The sequence below is a fragment of the Dendropsophus ebraccatus genome, chromosome 12 (assembly GCF_027789765.1).
Source record: "Dendropsophus ebraccatus isolate aDenEbr1 chromosome 12, aDenEbr1.pat, whole genome shotgun sequence".
NCBI classification, from domain to species: domain Eukaryota; kingdom Metazoa; phylum Chordata; class Amphibia; order Anura; family Hylidae; genus Dendropsophus; species Dendropsophus ebraccatus.
In genome coordinates this window covers 56,608,092-56,635,181 of record NC_091465.1, presented here as the reverse complement: position 1 = coordinate 56,635,181, position 27,090 = coordinate 56,608,092, and the positions used below count along the sequence as shown (strand labels likewise).

General features: G+C 43.5%; 1 protein-coding gene across 3 annotated transcripts in view; it reads right to left on the bottom strand.

Moving 5' to 3' along the window:
- Positions 1–3,832: 3,832 nt before the first annotated feature.
- The window catches only part of NHERF4 (NHERF family PDZ scaffold protein 4), a 63,822-nt gene continuing 40,564 nt past the window's right edge, over positions 3,833–27,090 (bottom strand). For all 3 annotated transcript variants that reach the window (XM_069947917.1, XM_069947918.1, XM_069947919.1), the window contains exons 4-10: positions 25,127–25,338; positions 18,208–18,409; positions 15,069–15,205; positions 13,475–13,676; positions 12,243–12,439; positions 11,312–11,416; positions 3,833–4,011 (exon numbers count right to left, since the gene is read on the bottom strand). In XM_069947917.1, the coding sequence (XP_069804018.1) occupies positions 3,943–4,011; positions 11,312–11,416; positions 12,243–12,439; positions 13,475–13,676; positions 15,069–15,205; positions 18,208–18,409; positions 25,127–25,338 (1,124 nt within the window). In that variant the 3' untranslated portion in view covers positions 3,833–3,942. The remainder of the gene's footprint in view (positions 4,012–11,311; positions 11,417–12,242; positions 12,440–13,474; positions 13,677–15,068; positions 15,206–18,207; positions 18,410–25,126; positions 25,339–27,090) is intronic.

The following is a 27,090-nucleotide window of genomic DNA, read 5'->3' as shown; positions in this document are numbered from 1 at the left end:
GTCTATATACTACTGGGGACAGCACACAGCTTTCTATACTACTGGGTGCAGCACACAGGGGGTCTATACTACTGGGGGCAGCACACAGGGGGCTATACTAACATTGGGGCTGCACAGAGGTGCCTTTATTATATAGGGACCTTACTACTATATTGGGGCACAGAGCATACCTAATTAAGTGGGAGCACAGAGTGGTGTAACTAGTAAATAGGGGCACAGAGGGGGGTAACTACTATATAGGGGTACATAGGGGGGTAACTACTGTATAGGGGTACAGGGGACCTTGTTACCGTATGTTTTGGAGCCTAAAATGTTTCTCTGGCAGATTCTGGAGAGAAGATTCACAGCCGGGGGAGACATCATGGTGGCCCACGCTGGATGGAGCGAAAGAAAAGGTAAAACACTCTGATCAGAGAAGACTCCTCCTGTGAGTCACTGGATGTAACTGCACTCTCTTATAGGGTCTGTAGTGATAGTGGTCATGGTGTGGCGGTATTATGTAATGGTATCATTGATTATATCTTTATAAGGTTATAAGTAGAGATGAGCGAACCGGGTTCGAGTAGTTCCGAACTCGAACTTTCGGCATTTGATTAGCTAGGGCTGCTGAATTTGGATAAAGCTCTAAGGTTGTCTGGAAAACATGGATACAGCCAATGACTATATCCATGTTTTCCACATAGCCTTAGAGCTTTATTCCACTTCAACAGCCACCGCTAATCAAATGCTGAACGTTCGGATCGACTCGAGCATACTCCAGGTTCGCTCATCTCTTGTTATAAGGTAACTACTGTATGTATTGGGGCTCTTAATACAGTGTTGGGTCATTTTCAGGGCATTATACTGTGTGTGGAGCTCCGATTCTGATAACGTTGGGTTGGGGGGGGGGGCCACTCTTGAGGGCTGTGCACTGGGCCCACCAATGTATTAAAACGGCCCTGCCAGGTGGCCAAGAAGACCACCCTTCCTATCTGGGTAGAAAGGAAGTAGCTGCTGAGACAATATCACATTGTGTAGTTTTTTTTAATTTTTAACTTTGTCAGAGATAAATTAAAGGACAAGTGCCATGAAAAACTTTTTCCCAGTAATTGAAGCACATTACAAAGTTATATAACTCTGTAATATGCTTCAATCACCTATCTGCCTCCCTTCCCTGTCTTTTCCCCCCTCCACCCCCCCACCAGGAAGTGTCCTGACTCACACAGACCTGATTACTGTCATCACCATCACCAAGCTCTTCTCTCAGCTCCTTCTCCTGTTACACTAGCCTCCCCACTCCCCTGCCTTGTCAGGTGACTCAGCTTGGTCAGCTCCCATTGGCTGAACAACTGCAAGCCATCACTTGTCACATCTCACTTACTTATCTTCCCTCTGACTGACTACGGCACATAGGCAGCTCCCCCCTCCCCTCATACCCTCTCTCCCCCTCCCCTCATACCCTCTCTCCTGCTGCCGTGGACTCAGTAAAGGAGTCATGTCACTAGAGAAGATAAGCTGAGCAAGCAGAGTCACCTGACAAGGAGGGGAGGGGGAGGCTGGTGTAACAGGACCTAGAGCAGCCCTCCTGCTGATGACTCATCCTCACAAGAAGGAGCTGCCTGGTGGCGGTGACGACAGTAATCAGGTCTGTGTAAGTCAGGACACTTCCTGGTGGGGGGGTGGAGGGGGGAAAAGACAGGGAAGGGAGGCAGATAGGTGATTGAAGCATATTACAGAGTTATATAACTTTGTAATGTGCTTCAATTACTGGGAAAAAGTTTTTCATGGCACTTGTCCTTTAAGCAAAAATACACTGGAGTCAGTAGAATAACTATATTATATATATATATAATAAGTTGGGGTGGTTTCTGCAGTTTCACAGGACCAGATCATATCCTGTTTTTGGCTCTAAATATATGGCTACAGCTGTGAGCCAAACTATGCTAATTTGAAACCATTCTCACTCCTCACTTTGTGCTCATTAAGGGTACGTGCACACTACGGAATATCCACAGAGACTTCAAGTGGATTTTGCAGCGCGACCTCCGCTTGAAGTTTCGCCCATCCCATAGACTCAATGATATTTGCAGGCGAATAACGCCATCCGCCCAAAGAATTGCCTTGTCTTTCGACTGACTGATCAGAGAAACAGCAACATGATAGCCATATTGTAAAACATGGTAAGGAAATCTTCATATTGACAAAAGAACAACAGTTGCATGTGTTGCCTTATTCTTTATTTATTAAATAATCTGGTATTAAATAACCAACATAGGTGTGCTCACTTTAGGGCTGGGTTCACACTTGCATTAAAGGCCTTAGTTGCAGAGTTTATTCAGTTCCACAAAATAGAGACAGATAGCATGTTTAACAATAGACAGCAAGGGATCCCAAGAGAGTTCAGTGGGGTACTTCTGGTGGCTGTTTACTTTTCAAAATGTGAGCATACTGCTTGCAGGATATTTTTTTTGTCCACTGTTTACTGCTAAACAAACAGAAATCGGGGTGGAGCTCCCCAAATGTGTGAACCTAGCCTAAGTACTGGATGGCATGTCCAAGTGAATTTTCTTATTTCTCATTTTGTATGGAATTACAGTTATATGCAGATAAAAAATAAGCATCTGTTCTTCATATTATCTAATTTATTAGTTCTTCTAATTTATTATGATCCACACCTGATTTTTGGCTTTAAAACGGTACCACAAAACTAGAGCAAATCTGCATCATGTCTGAACACCCTCAAACAACGGTGTCACATGTGGCAATTTTTGAGGAAAACTGACACAGCACATTATGAACTAAAGTCAGAAGAGGATCCAACAGGAAAGGTAAGTATAAGTCCTTCCTTTATATTTCACATTCCTTTTAAATCCATTTCTGTCTGGCTGAAAAACTGCAGTGCCCATATTCTGAAGAAAAGAAAAAAAAAACTTGCCATGTGTGACTGCAGCCACAACTGCATGCTTGACGTGTGTACTGTATTTTTATTTTCTTTTTTATTAAACAATAAGTAATATAATGAGAATATATTAAAAAGTAATGGAAGAGTGTGCAGTGATTTACATTATAGATTTGGTTACCGTGGTATAAAGTGCACGTTCCAGCTGTACAAACCCTTGGTTTAGTTTTATCAATGTGAGCTAAAAACTATTTGATGTGTCCAATCACAGCTGACGTGTCCAACCAATCACAGCTCATCTGTTAAAATGAAAGGTGAGGAAATCAGACAGCTTTTTGTCTCAGATTGATCAATCTAATGCTGCGTTTACACGGAACGATTATCGTTCGAACTTTCGCATAAACGATCGCATTTGAGCGATAATCATACCATGTAAACACAGCAAACGATCAAACGACGAGCAAGAAATCGTTCATTTTGATCTTTCAACATGTTCTTAAATCGTCGTTCGCTGAAAATTTGCAGATCACTTTGTGTAAACAGTCTTTCACCGATTAACCCTAAAAGATGGGCTTAAGCAATCTTAAAAACGATCGCAATAACATTTTTTCTTACCCATTTTCTAACGAATTTTCTTACGATTTATTAGTCTAAACACTGATCATTATAAAAAACAAATTGTTGCTTCAAAATCGTTAAACGATCAATTGGGTGAATTATCGCTCCGTGTAAACGCAGAAAAATTGGTTGAAAATTCGTAAGAAAAAACGTTATTGCAATTGTTTTTAAGATTGCTTAAGCCCATCTTTTACATAGGGTAAATAGGTGAAAGACTGTTTACATGAAGTGATCTGCGAATTTTCAGTGAACGACGATCGACGATGTTGAAAGATCAAAATGAACGATTTCTCTCGTTTGATCGTTTGCTGTGTTTACACGGTACGATTATCGCTCAAATGCGATCGTTTATGTAAAAATTCGATACTACAGCATAAGCAACGGAGCATAGACTAGAAGAATATTATCCATAATTGCAGTCAGCGTTCTGAGAATAAATTTTTCCATTATTCCTCACTGTTCTGTGCTGCCTTACTTTCTCTCCCTGTCTGCGCATGTGATGAGGTTTCTTCCCCCTGTGTGAAAATAAGAGCAGAAATTTTTAAAAATGAAAAATGCATCTTACAAAAAATAAATCAATAATTGTGCCTCATATTTCAACTAACTTCTGACAAGTCCAGATACTGGAAAACTGTCAGTGGAAAATAGGTCTTATACTGCTTACAAGCCTACATTGCTATGCAAGTAGTGGGATTTTCCACTATGTTTCTATGTAAACAGTTTGGGGCAACTTTTTCACTGACAGTTTCCTTTTAACCCTTTGAGGACCAGGCCCAAAATGACCCAGTGGACCGCGCATATTTTGATCTTAGTGCTTTCGTTTTTCCCCTCTCCCCTTCTAAGAGCTCTAGCACTCTCAGTTTTCTATCTACAAGCCATGTAAGTGCTTGTTTTTTACAGCAATAGTTGTACTTTGTAATGGCGTCATTCATTTTACCATATCATGTATGATGGAATTCCAAATATATTATTTATGAAGATATAAATAGGTGAAATCGTAAAAAAGAATGCAATATGGTAACGTTTGGGGGGTTCCTGTGTCTACGTAATGCACTATATGGTAACAGCGACATGACACTATTATTCTATAGGTCAGTCCGAACACAACCATATGCAGGTTACACAGATTCTCTAATGTTATATATATATTTTTTTATGAAATCCTTTTTTTTGGCAATTAAATATTAATAAAATGGGCCTATTGTGACGCTTATAACGGTTTTATTTTTTCACATATGAGGCTGTATGTGGTGTCATTTTTTCCGCCATGATCTCTAGTTTTTAATAATACCATATTTGTGAAGATCGGACGTTTTGATCACTTTTTATTGATTTTTTTTAATATATAATGTAACATAAAATCGGTAATCTGCGCACTTTTTCCCCTCTTTTCGTGTACGCCGTTTACCGGTCGCAATGACGCTTGTTATATTTTAATAGATCGGACAATTACGCACGCTACGGTATATTATATGTTTATCTATTTATTCATTTTTATATGTTTTATTTATATAATGGGAAAGGGGGGTGATTTAGACTTTTATTGGGGGAGGGGTTTTGGGGTAGTGTGTTAGTGTTTTGAACTTTTTTTTTTTTTTACACTTTTGAAGTCCCTTTGGGGGACTTGTACATACATTACTTTGATTTATACACTGATGAATGCTATGCCATAGGCATAGCATTGATCAGTGTTATCGGCGCTCTGCTCATTGAGCCTGCCTGTGCAGGCTCAGTGTAGCAGATCGCCGATTGGACCGCACGGAGGCAGGTAAGAGACCTCCAGCAGTCCGTTTCAACGATCGGGACCCCCGCAGTCACACTGCGGGGGTCCCGATCGGTAAGTGACAGGGGACTCCCCCTGTCACTTACACTTAAACGCTGCGGTCGCGCCGCGACCGCGGCGTTTAAGGGGTTAATGACACGCGGCAGCGCGATCGCTGCAGCGTGTCATTACCGGTGAGGTCCCGGCTGCTCACTGCAGCCGGCCCCCACCTGCTGTGAAACGCGCTCCGCTCCGGAGCGCGCTTCATAGCGGGAATAACACCCATGACGTAAGGTTACGTCATGGGTCGTCTGGGGACAGACTTCCATGACGTAACCCTACGTCCAGGGCCGTCTAGGGGTTAAAGTGTACCTGTCAAAATCTTGCCATGTCTAAACACTAGAATACTCTTTGTGCCCACAATCCTGATGGTCCCATTGACATTGAGATTTTGTCTCAGGTGGTGCAAAGTCAAATGAGAAAGCACTAAGCATGCATATTTTCCAGCTTGTTGTAGAGATCAGTCAGGGTCTGATCAATCATACAACGCCAGTCTTTGTAAGGCTATATAAGAGAAAAGGCGGCTAATTTTGATATTTAAAAAAAACATCCGTTATTACCGCAATTTAACTGACTGAATAACGGACATTTTTACAGCAAACATCAAAAGAATTAACATGATCCCCCCCCCCCCCCCCTGCTGCCGCCGCTCCGACCACCCCTGCCGTCCCGGCCGCGTAGCAGGTGTTCGAAATCCCCGGCTCCCCTCTTCAGTGCATTGATTGGCTGAAGAGGGGAGCCGGGAATTTTAAACAGCTCCTCTTCAGCCAATCAATGCACGGCAGCACTGATTGGCTGAAGAGGGGAGCCGGGAATTTCAAACGGCTCCTCTTCAGCCAATCAGTGCTGCCGTGCACTGATTGGCTAAAGAGGGGAGCCGGGAATTTCAAATGGCTCCTCTTCAGCCAATCAATGCACTGAAGAGGGGAGCCGGGGATTTCGAACACCTGCTACGCGGAGCAGGTAACGTATGCTCGTGGCCGGGGCGGCGGGGTCGATCGGAGCAGGGGTGGCGATCAGAGCAGCGGCGGCGATCGGGGCGGCGGGGGTGGTGAGCGAGCCGGCACAGGGGGCTGCGGATAAGCGGGGGCTGGGCTGCAGGCGGCTGAACTTTCGCGCGACGACTGTTTACACGTTTTTTTGCGAATGCCGATTTAAGAACATGTAAGATCGTTCGCTGTGTTTACACGGAATGATTATCGTTCAAATTCGATCATTCGTGTAAACGCAGCATTAGTCTACCTAACCTATGTAATGTAATAATGTACAAAACACTGCACTAAGGGAAGGCCAGGCTGCTAAATGACGTCCGTTATTTTAGACTCAAAATGAAGGACGTCTGTAACGTAGCTGAAAAAATGTTTTGTCAACATAGCCTGAATCTGCCCAGAAAAAGGGGGCAGTGCTTTATCTATCTTTATCATTGTGCATGTCGGCTGATCGTTGTCTTCTATTACACAAAGCAATTATTAGCCGTAACGGCCGATAATCGCTTTGTGTAATAGGGCCTTTAATCTGAGCTTCCTGTCTTGGCTCCGGAGCCCCATTGTTTAATCTCAAGAAGTAACTAATGCCCCTATTCCACAGGTCGTTTAGAGGAGCAAACGAGCGCTCTCAGCGCTCGTTTGCTCCTCGTTCCCCGCTCGCTGCCGCCGCTATTCGGTGCGGGTGAGTGGGGGAGGGGCGGCGGGGAGCTGCGGGGGGGCTGCCCGGGGGATCGCTGATCGTCCGGGCAGCCCATAGGATACAGCAGCGTCTGCTGCCGACGCTCCTATTCAACGGAGCGACGGCAGCAGATCGCTGCTATATCAGTCGCTTGTTTTTCAACATGTTGAAAAACAAGCGACTGCAACGATCAGCCGACATGAACGATGTCGGCTGATCGTTGCACTCTATTCCACCGGATGATTATCGTCCGTAGCGGCCGATATCGGCCGAATACAACGATAATCGTTCCGTGGAATAGGGCCTTTGAGATCACTGAGGTACCAGACAGCTAATTTTGTATTCTGACAACCTTGCTTGTCCATCATATGACCAGGACAGATTTTATTAACCCCTATCTATCTGTGTATCAATCTATGACCCTGATTTACTAAATTTGGGGAAACTAGTCCACTGAGGATTTACCAAGCAACACATAACATGTAAATCTACAAACTTGCAGTATCGGACTGGGGTACATGGGGCCCACCAAAGGAAATGATCCTTGGGGCTCACCAATATAGAACCAGCGAGACATGACATGCTGACCCACTCCTTTCCTGGATTTATCTGTTTCTGTGACAAATCCCTACATTTATAAAGCTCTCAGGATATGCTGGGAGTTTTAGTTTCTGAAAGGATAACTCATTAATAAATGACTGTGTGCAGAGGCTCCTGGTGGCTGCAATCTGTGGGTGACAACCATCAGCCCTGAAGGTCCAGCAATACATCTTTCTACAGCAGCAGTTATCAGAGGATTGTCTATTTACTGGGTCCTAGGTGCATTATACACTGGATGCTTTGTGGGAGATCAGAATACGTAGATCTGTAAGAGCTCAGTGTAGGGAAGTGACCCCAGAACAGCACTAAAAGGGGATACAACAAAAACATCTACCCCTACCATATTATCACCATACTGTCACACTGTTACCATATTATCACCAAATCCAGAAAACCAAAAACAATATTACCAATAATACCTGTATATAAGAAAAAAATACTATCACCTCACCGTGACCAACACATACTGACTAAGGGGTCATTCACATGTTTGTAGAATTGATGTCGGGAGCTCCAAGGCAGTTTAAAAGTTTGCGCTTATGTACTGTAGTGACTGTGGGGCTGTGTCAGTCCACTAGCGCAAACAATACAATGACCCATTTAGACCCTAATGGTACACAGGCTCTGCACATTATATAAGTGATTACAGTGCAGTTACTAATGATTCACAGGTGATGTCTTCTCCGATTGCAGTAGATCACTTTTCAATTTCTCCTCCATCTGGCACAGCCATCATTAAGACTTCTCCAACCACAACCCATTTGCAGGGGGGGGGCAGCTGGGGTGACTGGGGAAGGTAGGCAGCTGGGGGTGACTGGAGAAGGAAGGAAGTTGGGGGTGGCTGGGGCATGGGAACAGCTAGGGGTGATTGGAGCAGGGGGTCAGCTGGGGCAGGGGAAGCAGCTTGGGGTAAAAGGAACAGGGTGGCAGCTGGAGGGGGCAGGGGGTAACTAGGAGTGAGTGGTGCAGCTGGGGATGACAGGAGCAGGGGAACCAGTTGGAGGTGACTGGGGCTGCTGGGGGTGACTGGGGCAGGAGGGGCTGCTGGGGGTGACGGGATTCTGGGGTGACAGGGACAGCTGGGGGTGACTGGGGCAGCTGGGGGCTGCTGGACGTGACATGGGGCAGTTGGGGTGACTGAGGGTGCTAGAGGTGACAGAGGGACTGCTGGGGGTGACTGGGGCAGGAGGGGCAGCTGGAAGTGACTGGGGGCAGCTGGGGTGACAAGGGGACAGCTGGGGCTGATAGGGGTGACAGAGGGACAGCTGGGGTGACTGAGACAGCTGAGGGTGACTGGGGCTGCTGAAGGTGACAGAGGGACACCTGGAGGGACTGGGGGTGACAGGGGACTGCTAAGGGTGACAGGGGCTGCTGGATGTGACAGCTGGGGCTGCTGGGGATGACTGGGGCTGCTTGAGGTTACAGCTGAGGGTGACTGGGGGACAGCTAAAGATGACTGGGGCTGCTGGGGGTGACAGGGAGACAGCTGAGGGTGACTGGGGGACAGCTGAGGGTGACTAGGGCTGCTGGGTGTGACCGGGGACAGCTTGGGGTGACAGGTGGGGTAAATGGGGCTGCTGGGGGGACAGGGGGACAGCTGAGGGTGACTGGGGCTGCTGGTGATGACCGGGGGACAGCTTGGGTTGACGGGGACAGCTGGGGGGGGGACAGGTGGGGTAAATGGGGCTGCTGGGGGTGACAGCTGGGGCGACTGGGGGTGATGGGGGCAGCTGGGGTGACAGCTGGGGCGACTGGGGGTGACGGGGGCAGCTGAAGGTGACAGAGGGACACCTGGAGGGACTGGGGGTGACAGGGGACTGCTAAGGGTGACAGGGGCTGCTGGATGTGACAGCTGGGGCTGCTGGGGATGACTGGGGCTGCTTGAGGTTACAGCTGGGGTGACAGGGACAGCTGAGGGTGACTGGGGGACAGCTAAAGATGACTGGGGCTGCTGGGGGTGACAGGGAGACAGCTGAGGGTGACTGGGGGACAGCTGAGGGTGACTAGGGCTGCTGGGTGTGACCGGGGACAGCTTGGGGTGACAGGTGGGGTAAATGGGGCTGCTGGGGGGACAGGGGGACAGCTGAGGGTGACTGGGGCTGCTGGTGATGACCGGGGGACAGCTTGGGTTGACGGGGACAGCTGGGGGGGGGGAAAGGTGGGGTAAATGGGGCTGCTGGGGGTGACAGCTGGGGCGACTGGGGGTGATGGGGGCAGCTGGGGTGACAGCTGGGGCGACTGGGGGTGACGGGGGCAGCTGGGGTGACTGGAGGACAGCTGGGGTGACTGGGAATGACAGGGGGACAGCCAGGGTTACAAAGGGACAGCTGAGGGTGACAGGAGGACAGCTGGGGGTGACTGGGGGACAGCTGGGGTGACTGGGGGACAGCTGGGGTGACTGGGGCTGCTGGGGTGACAGGACGACAGCTGGAGGAGCTGCTGAGGGTGACAGGGGCAGGCCGACTCCCCCTCACCAGCTCTCTCACACGTCCCTGGTCTCTATAGGGCAAGAGGCCGCAGAGATCACCTGATTGGTGGATGGCCGCGCTAGGGCGTACGTGCGACGTTACTTCTGCTGATGCTGCTGCCGAAGCTGAAGCTGATGCTGTCATCTGACTGGGTAAGTGAGGGCCCAGTCAGATGACAGCAATGATAGGGCGGCAGCAGTGTATCACTGTCGGGGGCCCTGCTGCCTGAGCGACAGTGTGCTGCAGACGTTGGGGGCCGGGGCCTACCGGAGGATCCTCCGGTGGCCCAGTCCGACACCACACACTTGCTATATGTTACTGAATGCCAGGAATGTTAGTATGTGAGTGGAACTGTCCAGAAGTTTAAATGTTTGTGGAAACACTTAAATGATATACAACGTCCTACAAATAGAGATGTATCTAGTGCCCAACTTTTTATACAGCTACATAGGAGTATGACTACTATGTGTAGAATCTATGCCATAGAGTGACTATGCAAACCAGATAGGGGCATCGATTAGGAACATTGCCTCTATGACTGGAAAGGGTTTTAGATTACGCATTTTTTGTATTTTGGTTTGGGTTTGGTTTGGGTTTTGGATGACACAGCAAGCCTGTGTGATTTAAACCTGAGATATGCGCTCATACTGGGAGAAGTTTCCCAGGACTGGATCCATCCTTTCCCAGCACATGGAAGAAGTGGCAGGGAGAGGAGCAGACTTCAAAGCCCCGCAGCCTGATGAGCAGAATCCCTTTAGGAATGAAGCGCTTTGCTTCGTTCCTACTGTAGATTCACTCATCTCTAATTTTAATATTTCTTTCTATCTTTCTAATAAAGTTAAAGAAGCATTCCTTATACTTACCAATAATGATTTGTGTCCCACAGCTTGGCTTTGTTCCAGTCCTACGGCGCCACACAAATCCCGCTGGCGCCCACGTGACCTCTTCATCTCTGCAGCTTATGAGGCCGGAAGTTAGGGTCTCCAATGCATTGGAGACCCTGACTTCAGGCCTTCAATAGACTTGTAGAAAGAAGAGGGTTAGAACAGCTTTGATGTCACCGCCAGTGGGATCCAAGCTGCGCCGTAGGACTAGAACAAAGCCATACTGGGGGGGGGGGGGGGGGATTAAAAAAAATACTGGACTACTAAAGTTTTTTATAGTTTATACTTCATTGTGTCACAGCATTCTCCAACACAGGATTAATTGGATGGGAAAGTGTTTTTTTTCTTCCTTTTTTAAATAAAAAATATACCTCACCTGTGAAGTGCTGGCTGTGAGCAATTCCCTTTGTGGTGACTTATCTACTTCTGAAACTTTGTCTTGACTCTTTTCTTCATAAAAAAGCAGCGGTGAAGTTCCAATCTTATTGAGAGAAAATGTGGATTATAATATATCCAAATAGTTTAGGATACATTTTCTAATATTTTTTTCTGATAATCCACAGGTTTTCCCATTTTTTCACTTGCCCACTTTTTTTTAGGCTGGAATCACACATGCATTCAACTATAGTGATACAGGCAAGAATGACAAGCAGCTTTCCCCTGTGTATTGTAATAGGGATATATAGTACATTGGAAGACCCTGCAGGGAAACCAGGAACAGGGCTTAGACAGCCCTGCAGTTTCTGACACAAACATCTGAGGTGTTTGTGTCATCTCTCATTGCTGACACTCAACATAAAATCATGTATAGAGAAAAAAATTAGACATTTATAGTAATGAATTTATATGACAAAGTAATTTACCTTCATTAACACAATGTATTAAGAAAAAAAAATTGTTACTCTCTGAAGTACCCCTTTTAAAGAATACATTTACCTGCTCATGAACATAAACAGTACATTTTGGCATAAGGTACATTTTAAAGGGTTTCATTAAACAGACACATCAAAATATTAAACATTATATTAAAATAATCTTTTTTTAAGGCAGTGACTACTTTGCGGGACAGTTTATCAAAGCCTTTACAGAGAAACAGTCAAGCAGCTATCCATAGCATACAAGCAGATTTCTGCTTTAGTTCTTCAGAGGTCTTTTTTTTTAAGTGAACGTTAGAATCTGCTAGGTTGCTATGGGCAACTGCCCTTATGTACCTTTATTCAATGTTTGAGAAATCTCCCCCTTTTTGTGTTTTGTCTTTTTCAGACAAAAAAGTACTTTTTTGTGGAAAACAAACCTCCATAGATTACCTCACTGTAAAATCTGTCTCCCTCATTGCTGATGACAAGCAGGGTTACTTGTTTTCCACTTTCCTGAATGAGACTGACAATATCCTCATGCTCCAATCCCTCCACACTCTGTCCATTTACTCCTAATAGACGATCTCCTTCACGCATTCCAGCAACTTCTGCTGGAAGTCCTGGGTCTAGCTCACGCAGAAATTGGCCTGTTTTACAGCAAAAAACACATAGGATAAGTCTTCTGTCTGACAATATTTGGGGGGCTTGGGAGACAGTCAGTACTGTCAGCACTGACTAGGACAATACCATACACACACTTTAATGGTAGCACCCAGTAGTCAAATTATTTATAAATTTCTAGCTGAAGTATCTAAATCAAACATTGCACAGTGACAAAATAACTAACAGCTAAAATAAAAGATGTGAAGGCCCTACTTACAAGATCTTACATTCTATATTTCTTACATTCTTATAGTCTATAATATTGTATGAACCTAGAGTTTGACAGTAATAGTGTGTTACAATTCTTACTGGAGAATTGATCCTTTAAGCCACAATTGGTTTGGTAGTAGCTAGACTGTGGGGTGGAATCTACAGAATCTCTCATTCCTCTCCAGTAACCCCTGCAGGCGAAACTACACTTATCAATATGAATTCCCAGATCACAGCCAAGAGTAGCCCATGGTAGCAGGGCCGCATCTGCATTTTGCATAGATGGCAGATTACACAGCCCTTGAGGGGGTGGCACCAGGCTCGGACTGGCCCACAGGGGAGCAGGGGAATCCCCGGGAGGGCCCTACCCATTGGTGGGCCCCTAGCAGGTGGTCTGCATTTGTTTAGTAGCTTCAGGATGACATATAATCCCCCAGTTAGTTTCATGGGACTTCACCTTTCAAGAAACTTAAGTGGACAGCTGTGCTGTTTGCATGAGCATGGATGGGGAACCTTCGACCCTCCAGCAGTTGCAAAACTACAACTCCCATCATGCCTGGACAACTCCTATACACTAGAACAGGGATGGGGAACCTTCGGCCTTTCAGCAGTGGGGCACAGCAACATGGGAGCAACCTTAGAATATGAGCAATTGTACCATATATAAAACCACAGAAGCCAGGTGAAAACTCAAAGGACAAAGTACCGTACTAGCATAACCTAAGACTAAGGTCTGGATATAGAGCCAAGAAGTCTAAGTCTGTGTTAGGGCTATGGGCAGGTCTGAGCAGCTAGTTTTTTTTGCTTACCTTGTCCTCCTAAACACTTTTCTTGTCTTAAAAGGAAACCATATCCCTGTGGACATCGCACCAAGTGAAGCTTTCGTGGATGGTAGAGTAAGGAAGCTGTATCGGCAAATGTTATGCTTGGGGTTACTCCACAGGCTTCATACATGTCCCATGCGGATGATTCTAGAATTAGGAGGACTGCACGAGAACCACTTTGTTGTAACTGTAAAGAACATGAGGAAAGTACTGTACATCTTCAGACACATTTGTGTTCAAACCACGTACTAACAACAGCCATTATTTGGCACTCAAAATAACAGCCATGGTTTAGCATGTTCCTACAGCAGTCATTGCAATGTCGGCCATAGGAACATGCTAAACCACGGCCGTTGTTTTGAGTGCCAATCCAACATAATCCAACATTATTTTAGTTCAATATTGACTGCTGCCCCTTTTGGGTGTGTCTTGCATTAAATTCAATGGAATTTTTTTATTACAATAGGACAGTTGAAAAAAGTACTGTGTGAACACGTTAAAATAACGGCCGCACATAAATGAAATGAACATTATTTTGATGCCCCGCGCAAACAGCAGACATTATTTAATACATTGTGCAAACCAAAAGGCCATTGTTTTCATAGATTTCAATGCAAATCATTGAATTATGATTAAATAGACGTTTTAAATGAAAAAAAAAACGTTTTTTGTTTGCTTAGGGTAAAAACACACACAACGTATACGCAGCGTATTTACTGCTGCGATACGCAGCAGATTAGATCTAAATAACTGAACACAGCATCAAATCTGCTGCAGATCTGCTGCGTATCTGCTGCATATACGGTGTGTGTGTCTGTACCCTTAAAAAGTATGTTGTGTGAATATAGACTGGCTATGTTTATATATGTTTAAAAAGACAGGGTTCAGATCCCCCGCAATCTCTTACTTTTCCCCTACCCACAGTAAATTTTAACATTTCTGCCTAGAACAGGCTTCCTGCGGTGTCCTGAATGCTTTTTTCCCCCTGCCACCCTCATCTTCTCACAGATGACAGATCTACTTAGTATGATGGATGGAGGAGGGGTTAGCATTAATGTTACCGTTCAGCATCCTCCATATACACACCTGGAAAAGCTGGGTTACACCTAGTGTCACATACCCAGCTTTCCTAAACCCCTAATTTCTTTATATTTCTTATTCCTTATTAGGATATATCATCACAGTTTGTCATTCAGGTCTCTAAGAAAGCAATGAATGGTGGCCATATGGGTGGTCACCTAGCTTTCTTGGAAGCAGAAGTAGTTTTAGGATTTTATCAAGAGAGGACGACTCGTAGGTATATTTATAAGACCCTGTGTGACCCCCGCGGCCGATCATTCACCTGAGAGGGGGGCCAACTCTTGAGGTCTTTGCACTGGTCCCACCAGTGTATTAAAACGGCCCTGGCCATATATCTTTAACACCATGATGTACAGGTCATGGAGGGTTAACTGGTTAACTTCAATATGCTGAACAGATAGAAAACATGAAAAGTATACTAAGGACATGTTCACATTTGTTTTCTTTGCTATCTATATAATGCTATTAAATCATGTACTGTATTTAATGGTAATGTTACCTTTTTATTTAGCTGACTCATTGTGAAGCTCACAATACTTTCACCATTAACTTCAAGAAGTCGGGCACCTTGCGGAACACCAGCCTTTTGAGCAGCACCCCCATCTTCAACTGTGAGCAGAAATGTGCCACGTACACCTTACCCATCACAAAATGTCAAGAGGAGAGAAAAACTAGTTAAATTATTAGCAGTGTAAATTATAGTCTAAGGGTATGTTCACACTGAGTAAAATCAGCGGAATTCAGAGCTCTGCTGAATCCCGCTGATTTTCCTCAGTGTGAACATAACCTAAAGCTGTGTTCACACTGTGCATCTGGATCAGGAATGCATGCAAGAATGGAACATCTGACAGTCATTCAATTAGATCCCTCGCTCTATCTATCTGTTTAAAGGGGTATTCTGGGAAAAATTTACTTTACCCCTATCCACAGGAGGAAAAGTAGGAGATTGGTGGTGGTGGTTGAGGGGGGGGGGGGGGGGGTGTTGATGGGGTGTTCCGACCTAGGGCTCTATTCACAACCTTGGGGGGAGGGGGAGGTGATCGTTTTTCAGAATTTTGCCTTTCAAAGTGAAGTGTCTGACAGTTTGTTATCCGTTTCTCCTCATTAGGTTTTAACACCACTGTGCTATATTCCACAATGAAATACTTTTAAATCAACTGGTGTCAGATTTGTTAAAAAATAAGAAAAACAAGAACAGACCTGTGGTAAATATTTCCAGTCTGACACAGTGCTTTCTGTTGCACCCTCTGTCCATGTCAGGAACTGCCCAGGATAGGTCTTCTGCAGGATTTGCAACTGCTCTGGACAGTTCCCAAAACAGACAGGTAGAGAGAAAGAGAACTCCACTTACTGCAAAAGTTCTCTTCTTAGTTGTAAGGACAATATATCGTAGTCTTTTTCCACTAGATGGTAATATTTGATCAGAAATCCAGATTATGTTGCCCTAGGGGAGCTAGTAATGATATGAACTTTGATCTCTAGAGTCTGTATACATGTATGTAGTTTTAAATATAGTAAGGGGCATTGGCTCTTTTCTGTCTTTCCTATGTGACTTCTTTATCTGATTGAATTTATGTGGGCCTTTTCCTCCTAGGAGGGTCTTTTAAGGGGTTATTCAGCACTACAAAAACATGGCCACTTTTCCCACGCAGCCCGGCCCCCTGCTCGCAGCCCGGCCCCACAGTCAACCGCAGCCCCCTGCGCCGCCTCGATCGCCACCCCCGCCGCTCCGATCGCCCCCGCCGCCCCGGTCACGAGCATACGTTACCTGCTCCACGTAGCAGAGTAGCGCTGGATAACCCCTTTAATGTTTCTTACAATGACCTCTATACTGGTACTAAGAGAATATAGTTTTTGCCACTAGATGGCAGCATTTGATCAGATATCTTGATTTTGTTGCCCTAGCAGAGCTTGTAAAGATTTGAACTTTGTTTTCTGGAGTCCTTATATATGTATATAGGTTCCAATTTCTTTACAATAAGGTAAATTGTCTCATTTTCTTCTTTGCTGTGTGAATTTACTGTCTAAATTAAATATAAAAGTCCAGCAAGGCACTCACCAATGCCAAGGCACTCACATAGAAACTTTATTCCATGATACAGTCACAGTACAGATGTAGGAGGACAAACAGACAATGATCATTTAGGTGTATGAAACTATCGTTCTCCTATCTGCACAGTTACCATATGATGGAATATAGTTTCTATGTGCATCAAGAGTTGACAGTTTCTCCTAATGGCGTCCACTGTATTGTATTTAGGGGGATTATCATAATCAAAAATAGTTTATAGAGCATTTTTTATTAATCCCAACAAGGAATCTTTCAACTACAAGTGGTATGCAATACTATAGTACTGCCATATACTGATAATTCACTGATCGCATCTCTTGCTGTGTATAAGGAGAGATGCCAGCAGGCTGGGGGGACCTGAGCATGTCAGAGTAAGGCCACGTTCACACTAACTATATTTTTAATAAATAACGGCCGTTGTTTATTGACAGTGTGGCTTAACATTGGATGCTATAGAATAACGTCCGTAGTGTATACACACCGTATACTCCACTTCCAAAGTTCTATGACTGACATGTCTAATGGTGCGTTTACACAGGCAGATTTATCTGACAGATTTTGGAAGCCAAACCCCGGAATGGATTTGAAAAAGTGAGAAATCTCAGTCCTTTCTTTATGACCCTTTCACTCTTTAGGGTCTGTTCCTGGCTTTGGCTTAAAAAATCTTTCAGATAAATCTGCCTGTGTAAACGCACTATGGCTGGGTTCACACTATGTATATTTCAGTCAGTATTGTGGTCCTCATATTGCAACCAAAACCAGGAGTGGATTAAAAACATAGAAAGGCTCTGTTCACACAACGTTGAAATTGAGTGGATGGCCGCCATATAACAGTAAATAACTGCCATTATTTCAATACAACAGCCGTTGTTTTAAAATAACCGCCATTTAATGGCAAATATTTGCTGTTATTTTAAAACAACGGCTGTTATACTGAAATAATGGCCGTTATTTACTGTTATATGACGGCCATCCACTCAGTTTCAACATTGTGTGAACAGAGCCTTTCTGTGTTTTTAATCCACTCCTGGTTTTGGTTGCAATATGAGGACCACAATACTGACTGAAATATACGTAGTGTGAACCCAGCCTATAACTGAATGACCCTAATGTGCCCGCCTTCCAATTAGGATGAAGTGATGTTCACCTGGCCAATACTGCAGTATCAGCCGGGTGAGTATCTGAGACTTCTGTCGCTGTGTGACCCGACCGGGTCAAACAAAAGCCTATGTTCTTGCCATGTATGAACATGGCCTAAATCAAAGTAGGTGCTGTTCTATGTCTCTGTTACATGGTGCCTGTAGTTTAGACAGCATGAAACCACTGACAGCATTAATTTATAGTATAGAGAAGAGGAGCTGGCTGCTATTTGCTTAGTATATCCTTACGTTCTCCAAGGAATTATTTTGTAGTATCTTTTCTTATTACCCTGTGCTGTGTCATTCCTTCTTCTAGAAAGTTATTAATGAAATGACAGCTGAGCAGTATCATTCATCTTCTTAAACTGGCAAGCAAAATAATGTTAAACAGGATACAAAGCCTTTTATATAAGAATGTCACGTCTTACCTCCTGTAGCACTGGCTGTAAACCCAAAGCCTTTTCCCTCATTCCGTACTAGGCAGAGTTTAGGCCTGGGACATGACTCCGGTATATAATTAGTAAGAACAGATATTGGTGAGCTTTTTTCAGCACGCAATTTCTCATAGCTGGTTTCATCCAGAACTGTTAGTGACAAGCGGGAACCACTAGCTTTTACCTTCTGGACCACCTGATGACATATAAAACGTAACATTTGTAAACCGCTTAATTTAACAAAAACAATGTGTCCCCACAGGAAAAAAAACTGTACTGTACAGTCTTAGCCACTAGGTGTCTCACTTCCCTGCAAAAAGCTACACACTGACTTCTAGAAGTGGAAGTGAGCAGAACATAGTGTACAGAGTTGGAAGCTTGGGTTCTGTACATTTTGTAGTGGTCATGACATTAATTGACTTCTCTCTGTGGAATATTGTATTGTTGTCACAAAAGCATTTACAAGCTGTATGCTATTTTGCATTTACTGTATATACTAGTTGGTTGCCAGCTTTAGTCATATGATCTTAAAGTTGTGTGTTTCTGCTATAAATAATTGTATCTTGTAATGTGTGTATTTTAATATGTAGACCCATGGGATTTTTTACAGTGGTTACTGTCAGTATTTCATTGTGATATTTACCTATAGAAGAGTGTAGCAAGTGATGTAATCAGGGCCTGGGTGCAATGAGGTAAGGGTGTAAATAAAGGGTAGAGCATAAACAAACACAAGCCAAGTTTTTTTTATTTCTGGGAGCGCTGCTTCTTCTTTCTGGAAAAACCACCTGCCTAATATTGTTTAGGCCCCCTTGTTTCACCACAATAGCTCCAAACCCCTAGCATGAACCCTGAAGTTGTCTTGTAGTATATAACACCAATATAATGGCAACAGATTCTTTTATACTAGATTCACACGTAATGGATCCACAGCGATTTCACAGCGATTGGCTAAGCAGGACGTCTAGACGCCGGGAGCCCCCGAAGCAAGGCGGAGCAGGTAATGTATGGTCTGGGCGCCGGGGGGTTAACAGGGCTGTCACTTACATACTCGCAGCGGCATGAGGAACCATGGGGCCCATATTACTGGAACTAGGACTCTGATCTCTTCCAGCATTATACAGAACTTCATAGCCGCTAGTACGGGTATTTCTTTATATTCAAAGTCACGCAACGTGAGCCAAGGTTGTTAGGATCCACACAGCAGAGCGCAGTACATGTCTGGGGGACAGGTCCCCCTCCTGCTAGTCCCCTTAGCCTCAACTACAAACTTTACCGTCTCAAGTAACTTCTCAGAGACTTTCCAATTTGTACTCTTGGTTGTTGAAAAACTACTGTACGGTGAGTTTAAGAAACTGCTAAGTAAACGTGGTTCCTGTTTTAACCCTTAGGGGACACAGCCAGTTTTCATTTTTGCGCTTTCGTTTTTTCCTCCTTGTGTATATAAGGCCATAGCGCCTGCATTTTTCCACCTAGAGACCCAAATGAGCCCTTATTTTTTGCGCAACTAATTGTACTTTGCTATGGCAGATGTAATTTTTGCCTAAAATGTGCCGGGAAACCAGAAAAAAATTATATGTGTGGTGAAATTGAAAAAAAAAAAAAGTTTTTTTTTTTTATTTGGGGGGGGGGGGGGGGGGGGTTGTTTTTACTCTGTTCGCCCTAGGGTAAAACTGACTTGTTATATATGTTCCTTAAAGGGAACCTGTCACCCCCCGTACCGGGGTGACAGGCTCCCGACCCCCGTTAGAGACCCCTATACTTACCTCATCCCGCCGGGTCTCGCTTCTGGATTCGGTCGGGTCCCGGAGATCTCAGCCGCTGCAGCCCGGCGCGCGCGCTGAGAGATGAGTCCAACACCCATAGAGAATGACAGGAGAGTCCAGCGCTCCGTCATTCTCTATGAGCGTTGGACTCACCTCCCAGCGCGCGCGCCGGGCTACAGCGGCTGAGATCTCCGGGACCCGACCGAATCCAGAAGCGGGACCCGGCGGGATGAGGTAAGTATAGGGGTCTCTAACGGGGGGTCGGGAGCCTGTCACCCCGGCACGGGGGGTGACAGGTTCCCTTTAAGTTGTTAAGATTACAACGATTTGTAACATGTATAACTTTTAAAACCTTTTAAAGAAAATATATGTTCCTTAAAATCGCTCCATTCCCAGGCTTATAGCGCTTTTATCCTTTGGTCTATGGGTCTGTGTGAGGTGTCATTTTTTGCGCCATGATGTGATCTTTCTATCGGTACCTTGATTGCGCATATACGACTTTTTGATAGCTTTTTATTACAATTATTCTGGATTTGATGCAACTAAAAATGCGCAATTTTGGATTTTTTTGCGCTTACGCCATTTACCGTGTGAGATCAGAATGTGATTAATTAATAGTTCGGGCGATTACGCATGTGGCGATAGCAAACTATTTATTTATTTTTATTTATAAAATGGGGAAAGGGGGGTGATTCAGACTTTTATTAGGGGAGGGGATTTTGTGTTATTAAAAATAAATTTTTCTTTTACTTTACACATATACTAGAAGCCCCCCTGGGGGACTTCTAGTATATGTACTCTGATCTCTCATAGAGATCCATGCAGTATAGTTATACTGCATGAATCCATGAGATCAGTGTTCTATTGCTTTTGGCTGCTGCAGCCGAAAGCAATAGAATGTCGAGCCGGGATCAGCGCCACTACGGCGCAGACCCCGACCCGGGATGGATGCGGGGATGCCCCCCCCCCCCGCAATCGCGCCGCGCGGGGGGGGGGCGATCTTCCCACTAGACCACCAGGGATGGAGATGAGCAAGTCTTTAGAAGCAGCTGTCAACTTTGACAGCTGCTTCTAAGTACTTAATTAGCACGTCCTCGTGCTGCTATGGGAGTTCAGAGGGGGATCGCGCGGCGCCCCCCTCTGAACTGCCGCGATCCCAGGTGCCGCATGTAGCCCGGGATCGCGGCTATTAGCGGGCACGGTCCGATCGCCGTGCCCGCTAATAGCCGCGATCCCGGGCTACATGCGGCACCTGGGATCGCGGGAGTTCAGAGGGGGGGCGCCGCGCGACCCCCCTCTGAACTCCCATAGCAGCACGAGGACGTTCAGTAACGTCCTGGTGCAGCTATGGGTTAAGGGGTTATTCAGTGAAAATGTTTTTGAAATGGTTTTGAAAAATCTCAAGTCTTCCCAAATTTATCAGATGCTGTATGTCCTGCAGGAAATGTTGTTTTCTTTTCAGTCTGACACAGTGCTCTCTGATGCCACCGTTGGCCAAGACAGGAACTGTACAGAGCAGGAGTGTTTTTTTTTATGGTGATTTGCTGCTGCTCTGGACGGTTCCTGACATGGACAGAGGTGGCAGCAGAGAGCACTGTGTGAGACTGAAAAGAAAACATTTCCTTCAGGACATACAGCAGCTTATAAGTACTGGAAGACTGGAAATTTTTAAAGAGAAGTAAATTACAAATCTATATAAACTTTCTGAAACCAATTGATATGAAAGAAAAAGATTTTCGCCAGAGTACACCTTTAACCCCTTGAGGACAGAGCCTAAAAATGGCCTTAAGGACCGCACCAATTTTCATTTTTGCGTTTTCGTTTTTTTCCTCCTCGCCCTCTAAGAGCTATAAGTCTTTAATTTTTCCATCTACAGGGCCATGTGAGGGCTTGTTTTTTTGGGGGGAACAGGTGTACTTTGTAATGGCACCCTTCAATCCACCTTAACATAAATGACAGAACCCCCAAAATAAAGTTTATGGGTTGAAACTGATAGAAAAAATAAATCCCATCAAGAGTTAATGTATATTACCCATACATGTCCTTAGTATACAACTCCACCTCACCATTCACCCGACGCGCGTTTCGCGTGTTGCTCACCCTCGGGTGAATGGTGAGGTGGAGTTGTATACTAAGGACATGTATGGGTAATATACATTAACTCTTGATGGGATTTATTCCTGCTTATTTACTCTGAGGTTTACTTATTATGTGCAATACCAACCCAGTGCCCAATATATATATATATATATATATATATATATATATATATATATATATATATATATATATATATATGTGTAGGTTTCCATTAAGTGTTATTTATTTTGTGATAATAATTTCTGTTATGGGACCTATGAATATGCACCCTTCTGTTGGGGGCTTGTATTAGCTTCAGCTCCCTTGATATATAACTTTTTTAATTAAATTTATTTTCTAGATATACCAATAAAAGATAATATTTTTCTAGATTTTGGTCTTGAATTTGTTTTTTATCTTTTTGGTTTCAATTTCAGTATTTTGCGTGCTTATATACCGCATTATTTGAGCCTTATATAGTATTGCAGTTTTTATTTACAGTAAAACTTTTTTGCAAATAGGTGTGATTACAATGACCCTATTGTGACTCGTATAGCGCTTTTAATTTTATCACCTACGGGCATGTATGTGGTGTAATTTTTTTTGGCATCATGATCTCTAGTTTATTTTAACATACATACATAAGACGTATTGATCACTTTTTATGAATTTATTTTATACATAAAATGTAATAAAAAAAAAAATCATTCCTGGGGGGGTTTTTAACGCTTTTTGTTATTACTTTTTTATTTTAATAGATTGGACAATTACGCTCATTACGGTATATTATGGTATATTATATGTTTATTTATTTTATTTTATTTTTTAAATGTCATGTTTTTGAAAATTTTTATTTTTTCACACATTTTTTTCACTATTACATGCATACATTAGATTAGTACAATCACTGCTATGCCATAGCAGAGCAGGGATCAGTGTTATTTGTGATCTTCTGCCTGTGGACCTCACTGCACAGAGGAAGGTAAGAGACCCCAGCAGTCAGGCCATGTGATCGGGACCCCCGCAGACACACCACACAAAGGAAACACCAGGGACAACCTTTTAACAGGAATGTGTTGGGACCTAGGGAGAATTACTATCACTCCGAGCCCTGTGACAAGGGCCCCAGCAGTACTGCAACATCAGCTCTCTCAAGTAACACATAGCGCCCTTGAGTTGCCTCATTTACATTTTATGATTCTTTGTCCTGGGTGGAGAAACATTGCTATAACTTTAATAGGCTGTAAACCTGTCTGTATGATGAATCCCAGTGTATGCAGTGCACCAGTGTATGTAATCCAGCAGTTTGATTATCCAAACTAATATTGTATTTTTTCATTAAAAATACAAACCTCATAAAATATTAATCAACAAGTTCTTGTTAGTAAGGATAACAGATACATATCTTATACATCAGGCAAGATCACACAGTACAAGTGGATTTCGGACAAAGGACTGGAAGTAACTAATGCAAGACATTTAGGTTTAGGCTGTTTTTGCACAGCATACTTTTATTTTACATGGTTTATGTGACACGGGAGTGTTATTTGTTACGGTATATTGGCCAGTGGAATGATATGACGTCATCACGCTTGCCCAGGGATCCCGTCCCTGCAGAGCTGTGTTGGAGCGATATGTCAGGTGAGTATTGCACAGCGGAGGACTACACTATAGGAGGGGGAGGCTGCACAAAGGAGGCCTATACTATAGGGGGGAGGCTACTCGGAGGAGGACTATACTATATGAGGGGTAGGCTACACAGAGGTGGCCTATACTATATAGGGACAAATAATAGGGATCTGGGGGGGTACTGGCTGTTATTAGAGGTATTTGCAGAAGGAGGAGAGATTATTATGCATACCACTGGAATTTATGCATATGGTATACTAACTACTGGTATGTGTGTGGTGGTCAATGGTGTTATGTATCAGGAAATCCTGAAGCCAATTCCTTATTGTTTCCTAAAGCCTTTCGAGGACTCCTGATCAACATTTCCTGACAGTAAAAACTCACACGGCCATGTGAAGGGGCCTTATATATTCAGGATAAAAACCTAAAACAATGGTCAATAAATATTTTTTTTCTAAACCGCAAACTACATATTGAGATCTACAGATTTTTTACATTCATATTTTTATAAGGCCCCATTAAAGCCACCACAGGATTCATTAGCTTTACTTGAATCTATAATGGAAAAGCTGCCTACTTTATTTGAATAAATAAACAAGGTTGCTATTCTGGTGTCTGGAAATGGTAAATTAAATCCCACAGGGTTTTGTACTGATGGATTCTCTTGTAGCTCAACATTGTCAGATGCATATTGGAAAAATAGGACACCATAATTTTTGCTCAATTCACTCCTACATTGACATGGGAGATTTAACATCAGTCATTAATCAGAGGCGTAGCTAGAAATGGCTGGGCCCCATAGCCAACTTACTGAGGACACCTTAACGTAGTGACATGGTACACTCTGTTTGATCAAATAGTTTGTTAAGAAACTCGTTTTTATATATCTATAGAGCAGCTTTTTATTGTGTGTACACCAGGGGGAGTATATACGGTAAGCACTTGCACCTGTGGGTTGCTGTTGCACTTTGTTTTTTTGATGCTACACATGTAGTAACACTCCTGTCAGCACTTTGAGAGACTACACAGGTCAAACATACATAAGGCTGTCCTGGCATAATTTTTATTACAAATCTACTCTTAACTGCATTAATTCTTATGCTGTTTTCTAGTTGCCTAAATAAAAGGACCATAAAAAGAAATGCTAATTTAGCTATGTGTATGACCTATTTACAATAAAGTTAATTTTAAAAAAGCAGGGGGAGATTTATCAAACTGGTGTAAAGTAGAATTGTCTTAGTTGCCCCTAGCAACCAATCAGATTCCACTTTTCATTCCTCACAGATTCTATGAAAAATGGAATCTGATTGGTTGCTAGGTGCAACTAAGACAATTCTACTTTACACCAGTATGATAAATCTCCCCCAAGTGTAAATTCTGGTTTTTGAAAATTGTATACCTTCCTGAATGAAACATCCAATATGAAAGAATCGTGACCTCACCCTGATGTGCGCTTGTTCATGCACATATTCCCCATTGACCTGCAGCACTTGGTCTCCATCTTTTAGTCCTGCAAGATGGGCTGGTCCTCCAGGAACCACTTCACGTATAACATGGCCATCTTTTTCTATCTCCATTCGCAAGTGGAATCCAAAAGTACCATTAGCATCTTTTCTCAGCACACATACTCGAGCTGCTGGCTCAGGATCTGTGCCTAAGAAGGAAGAATAATTTATTGATTTTAGGTTGAAACAGAGGATTGATTTAAAAAAACTGTAATATACGAATATATTCCAGTAGAGCGTCTATCACAACAACTTCAACCTTATACAACAAATTGGATACTAAACATGAATACAGTGCCCTTAGATTTTGTTTTATTCATTCATTTTTATACAAGTTTGTTTATATAGAAGTGAATGCCAACCAGGCTTGTACCAAACAAATTCATCTTAGGGCAAAAGTGCCACTTGCCCAATAATCTCATGCATGCTACTCAATGAGAAATGGTCATACCAATGCGTAATGGACAAGGTGTTTTATTAAAAGTACAGCATGTTTCTGCTCAATCTCATACAGCCTTCATCAGGTATGTCTATTCTATCAAATAAAAAAAGGAAAAAAATCATTCCGACACTTTAAGCGGCGTACACAATCAAAAAAAAAAGCCAAAGTCCAAATTTACTAATTTTTGTCATATCACATCCCAGAAATAAAATAGTTATAATAACAATATAAATATATATATATATATATATATATATATATATATATATATATATATATATATATACATATACATAATACACTACCGTTCAAAAGTTTGGAGTCACATTTATTTTTGAAGGAAAAGCACTGTACTTTTTAATGAAGATAACTTTAAATTAGTCCTAACTTTAAACAAATACACTCTGTACATTGCTAATGTGGTAAATGACTATTCTAGCTGCAAATGTCTGGTTTTTGGTGCAATATCTACATAGGTGTAAAGAGGCCCCCACTATCACTCCAGTGTTCTAATGGTACAATGTGTACTACTCCCTTCAGAGGACAGCACAAACAGGCTCTAACCAGAGTAGAAAAAGAAGTGGGAGGCTGCGTTGCACAACTAAGCAAGAAGATAAGCACATAAGAGTCTCTAGTTTGAGAAACAGACGCCTCACAGGTCCCCAACTGGCATCTTCATTAAATAGTACCCGCAAAACACCAGTCAACATCTACAGTGAAGAGGCGGCTGCGGGATTTTGGGCTTCAGGGCAGAGTGGCAAAGAAAAAGCCCTATCTGAGACTGGCCAATAAAAGAAAAAGATTAAAGGGGTAGTGCAGCGCTAAAAAATTATTCACAGAATAACACACATTACAAAGTTATACAACTTTGTAATGTATGTCATCAGGGGCGTAACTAGGAATCTATGTTATAGGTATATATAAAGGTATTAAATACATATTAGAGGGATTTGAAATACTTGTGCAAGCTGGTGCCTTTACGTGCAGATCCTCGATGTGTAGCTCCTCCGCTGTGAAACAATGACTCGGGAAGGGAGGTGGGGTTGTAGGTTGCTCTGAGACGCTATGGTGCTGGCCTGGGGGAGTGGCGCAGTGGTGCTGTTCCCCTGCGGATGCGGGCAGCTCCAAAACGCTATGACAGGTCAATATGACACAATGTTCCCTTCACATGTGTTTACAATACATATGCTTTCAATATGGTCTAGTACGCCAGCATACATTCTGTTTACATTCCAAGTACCCACATGGCCGCTAGGGTACCACGCTACAGTCTCCCCTTCATGTACTGTGTCAATGTATTGTGTTGCACAACTACATTTCCCAATGCGATGTGATGTAGTCCTGTATATTACCACACACCATGCTGGGAGATGTAGTCTTGTATATTACCACACACCATGCTGGGAGATGTAGTCCTGTATATTACCACACACAGCATGCTATTTGTGCATATGCTTTT